Source organism: Oryza sativa, chromosome 10 (genome assembly GCF_034140825.1).
Source record: "Oryza sativa Japonica Group chromosome 10, ASM3414082v1".
NCBI lineage: Eukaryota > Viridiplantae > Streptophyta > Magnoliopsida > Poales > Poaceae > Oryza > Oryza sativa.
Window position 1 is genome coordinate 12,863,445 of NC_089044.1, and position 4,570 is coordinate 12,868,014.

Here is a 4,570-nt window from a genome sequence, read left to right on the forward strand (position 1 = left end):
ATGAATTTTAGAAAATTCACTGTGTTTTTACTATAAACAGAAAAATCCTTAATTGATTTATTGCGCAATAAATAAATCCCGAGAGAGAGAGACGGCGCCGACATGCGGGCCCCACATGGCAGTGACTCGGGGAGGGCGGTCCACGGTGGACTGGGTCCATGGACCAGGGAGGAGCGGCGCACCACGTGTTGCACACGTGGCGCCGACATGGCGCACACGCGGCAGCCACGCGGGTGGCCGAACCGACGGCCCCGATCTACCGCCCGGTAGATCGGACGGCGGGTGCGGCTCGCGGCCGGTGCGTGCGGGCACAGCTCAAGCCGGCCCGGCGGCCATGGCGCGCGGCGGCGCAGCGCGCACGCAGCGGCGACGCGAGGCGGCGACCGGCCGGCGGCGGGGGGCGGCAGCGTCGCGGCGACGCGGGCGGCTAAGCAGCGGCTAAGCGGCTAAGCGGCGGCGCGGCGGCTAAGTGGCGTGGGAGAGAGAGAGGAGGGGGAGGAGGGACCTCACCGACGACGACTGACGACGGCGAGCGACGGATGGCGACGGCGATGGCGGGACGAGCTCCGGAACCACCTAGCGAACAAGGTGAGAGGGATTAGAGGGAGAGAGGGAAATGGGAGAGGGTGAGGGTGCCGGCCAAAGGCAGCGGCCATGGCGGTGCTCACCGGCGCACGATGCGGAGAGGGTTCCGGCGGCGGATTCCGACGGAGGAGGGGTGGACGGAACGGCCCGCACGACGGCGAACGCGACGGCGTCAACGGCGTGGCTCGGCACGGCGGCTAGCGGCGACCGGAGCGGTGGCGGCGGCGGCGGAGAGGAGGGCGATGGCACTAGGGCGTTAGAGGGCACGGGAGCGCTTGGCGAAATAGGGAAAAAGAGAGAGGGGAGAGTGGGGATGCTTAAATAGGGGAGAGGGAGCTCAGACGTGGCCGGGAGAGGCAGGAATCGCCGGCCGACGTGGGGGAGTGGGAGAGGAGAGAGAGGCGGGATTCGAAAATCGAATCCTGGCCGTCTCGAGCGCGGGCGCGGGCAAGAGAGAGGGGGAAGTGGGCGCGGGGGCGACGTGGGTGACGTGCCCCGAGAGACGCGGGAGCGGGCGCGGCGACGGTTGCAGGGCACGGCGGCGCCGGCTGGAGGAGGGAGACGGGCCCGACTGGTAGGGCCCACCTGTCGGCGACCCCGGGAGAGAGAGGGAGGCGGCCGGCTCAGCTCGGCTGGGCCTCGGCCTTTCGCTGGCCCAGCGGGAAGGGGACGGAGAGGGAATGGGCCGGCTGCCCATTCGAAAGAAAAAGGAAAAAAGAAAAAGGAAAAAGAAGGAAATGGATTTTCCTGGGATTAAATATTACTTGTGCTCAATTTTAATTGGTTAAAATTATTTCTAGAGCTCTGAAAATTCCACTAAAAATCTTATTAGCTATTTCGACACGTAGAACTCAAGAAAAATTCCACATGCCAATTCTGATTATTAATTGCATTGATTTATTAGGGTTTACTCTTGCTTTACACCGGTATTTTCTTGAGACCATTTATAACTTCAATTTAGGCTTGGGAAAGAACTTCAGGGTGTGACATATAAGACATGTGCAAAACCAAAAAAGCTGATCCTTTACAGCTGCATGCCCACCTCATCAATCTCAGCTGACACGACGGGAGGAAAGAAAATCGATGTTAACATCAACTATTAGCCAAAAGGTAAACGAGAATTTTACTAGAACATGAGAGAACATGATAGAGTAGGGAAAAGAAGGAAGTGGATTACGTACTAGAAAGACATTTGTAAGGATTCTATACATATATAGTGAAATATATAAAATACTACAATAATATAACTCTACGAATTAATGTACAGTATAGTTTAACGATTAGTAAAAGCTAGAACTAACTGTAGTTAATTTTAGGGGTAGAGCAAGTCGAGTTGAGGTTGACATGACTTGACAGACAAGGATTATCTACACCTAGGTGCTATGGCACCTATCATTTACATGCGACTTAAATAGTTATAGAAAGAATTAAAAAAATTTAGTAACATCGTTTGTGATGATACAAGTCTACACAAACATGCAGGACTAAATTTGATCTATAACTAGAGAAAAAAATAATAAAATCAAACAGTGAATAATACCCGTATAGTGCAAATAAAATTTGTTATTTTGGTTTCTTTATATATCGATTGAAATTTGTATGTTTGCATAGTGTCTTATATCATGGACTATCTTATCAAATTTTATGAAATTTTTATATAACTGTTTAAATTACATGCATAGGTGATATGGCACTTAGGTGTAGACAAAATATATTTTGATGACTTGACGAGGTAAATAAAATTGGACCGGGCAGCAAATCTCCAACTTAGAATGACTTAGCTCCCAAGGATACAGTGAAATTCCCTTATAATTCCATGTGATAAAATTCTAAGCTAAGCTTGCTGATTCGAAGACGAAGAGTCAAACATTTAGCTGACGCTATCTTTGACCACGCCGCACTGTTGCCGCGCATGCACACGCATACATGCATGGTTGGTGGCACTAGCTAGCTGGTACTCTCTACTCGTCTTCTTCCTCGCGACTAACTCTAAACCCTATATATACACCTACTAACTCGGAAACCAATCCACACAAACAACCACCTGATAGCTAAGCTAATTAATTAAGCTAAGTACACTGACACACACACAAACACCTAGTAATTAATCAGAAGCTTGGGCAGCTTGGGTAGCAAGGCCATGGCTGTGGCGGTGGAGATCACACGGAGCGAGGTGCTCAGGCCGTCGGAGACGTTGGCGGCCGGCGGCGGCGGCAAGAGGAGCCAGCTCACCGTGTTCGACCGTGCAGCCATGGACTGGTACATCCCGGCCGTCTTCGCGTGGGACGGCGCCGCGGCGCCGTCCAACGACGAGGTTAAGGGCGGCCTCGCCGCCGTGCTGGCCCGGTACCCGCACCTCGCCGGGAGGTTCGACGTCGACGAGCGTGGCCGGAGGTGCTTCAACCTCAACAACGCCGGTGTGAGGGTCCTCGAGGCCACCGTCGCCGCCGACCTCGCCGACGCCCTCGCGCACGACGTCGCCGCTCACGTCAACGAGCTCTACCCCAAGGCCGACATGGTATAAACATAGCTAGTTAGATAGAGCAACGTGACATGTTCAATTATGGAATTAATTGTACGTGTTTTTTGACACGTGTGTTTTGCATATGTTGCAGGAGAACGCCGACGAGCCGGTGTTCCAGGTGCAGCTGACGCGGTACGCGTGCGGCGGGCTGGTGATTGGCACGGCGTGCAACCACCAGGTCTCCGATGGCCAGTCCATGAGCTTCTTCTACGTCGCGTGGGCCGCCGCCGTGCGCAGCGCCGGCGCCACCCTCCCGACGCCGTTCGTCGACCGCGCGGCGATCGCGGTTCCCCGCGGCCCGCCGGCGCCGGCGTTCGACCACCGGAACATCGAGTTCAAGGGCGAGCACAGCTGGACCCACTCCTACGGCTCCCTCCCCCTGGAGCGGATCAGGAACCTCGCCGTCCACTTCCCGGACGAGTTCGTCGCCGGCCTCAAGTCCCACGTCGGCGCCCGGTGCAGCACGTTCCAGTGCCTCCTGGCGCACGCGTGGAAGAAGATCACGGCGGCGCGCGACCTCTCGCCGGAGGAGTACACGCAGGTGAGGGTCGCCGTCAACTGCCGCGGCCGCGCCAGCCCGGCGGTGCCCATGGACTACTTCGGCAACATGGTGCTCTGGGCGTTCCCGAGGATGAGAGTCCGGGACCTCCTCTCCTCCAGCTACGCCGCCGTGGTCGGCGTCATCCGCAACGCCGTGGCGCGCGTCGACGAGCAGTACATCCAGTCGTTCGTCGACTTCGGGGAGGTGGCCGCCGGCGACGAGCTGACGCCGACGGCGGCGCCGCCGGGCACGGTGTTCTGCCCGGACCTGGAGGTGGACAGCTGGCTAGGGTTCAGGTTCCACGACCTCGACTTCGGCCGTGGCCCGCCGTGCGCGTTCCTGCCGCCGGACGTGCCCGTCGAGGGGTTGCTCATCTTCGTGCCGTCGTGTGCGGCGAAGGGTGGCGTCGAGATGTTCATGGCGCTCGACGACGTTCATGTCGAGGCTTTCAGGCAAATCTGCTACTCCATGGACTGATCAAGCGAATATATTTCACAAAAGTATTGTATCTATAATATATTGTTATAGTTTGTTACAAGTACAAGAATTGTGTGCATATTTGCAAGATTAGCCAGTCAATTACGACCTGTCATATACTCTCTCTGTTACTAATTATTAATTCTTTTCTTATTATTTTTTCAAACATATTTAAAAAAGTTAACTGCGTTAAATATTTTAAAAGCGTAGATATCTGTACTGTTGAGTTGGTTGATCTCCTCATGGTCCCTTGTTGGCTCTACGATTTTTCTTTTTCTTTTTATTTTGTCAAATTAATAAAGCTTAGCTTTGTATTTTTGGCTTTTCAGTATTTTCCTTGACACATGGTAATTTAATTGCTGTGTGTATATTTATGTAAAAAGCTTTCTGGAGGTGTTTATAGGAGTGTGTGTCGTGAGTCTCTATGTTTATACTATGTTTCT

The 4,570-nt window shown here is 53.9% G+C and overlaps 1 protein-coding gene across 1 annotated transcript; it reads left to right on the forward strand.

Annotated features, from left to right (window-relative positions):
- The first annotated feature begins 2,663 nt into the window (after positions 1-2,663).
- On the forward strand, positions 2,664-4,242 carry LOC4348504 (tryptamine hydroxycinnamoyltransferase 2-like). Its single transcript, NM_001423942.1, has 2 exons — positions 2,664-3,103; positions 3,201-4,242. The coding sequence occupies exons 1-2, from the start codon at positions 2,726-2,728 to the stop codon at positions 4,125-4,127; spliced, it is 1,305 nt and encodes a 434-aa protein (NP_001410871.1). The 5' UTR covers positions 2,664-2,725; the 3' UTR covers positions 4,128-4,242.
- The last annotated feature ends 328 nt before the right edge of the window (positions 4,243-4,570 follow it).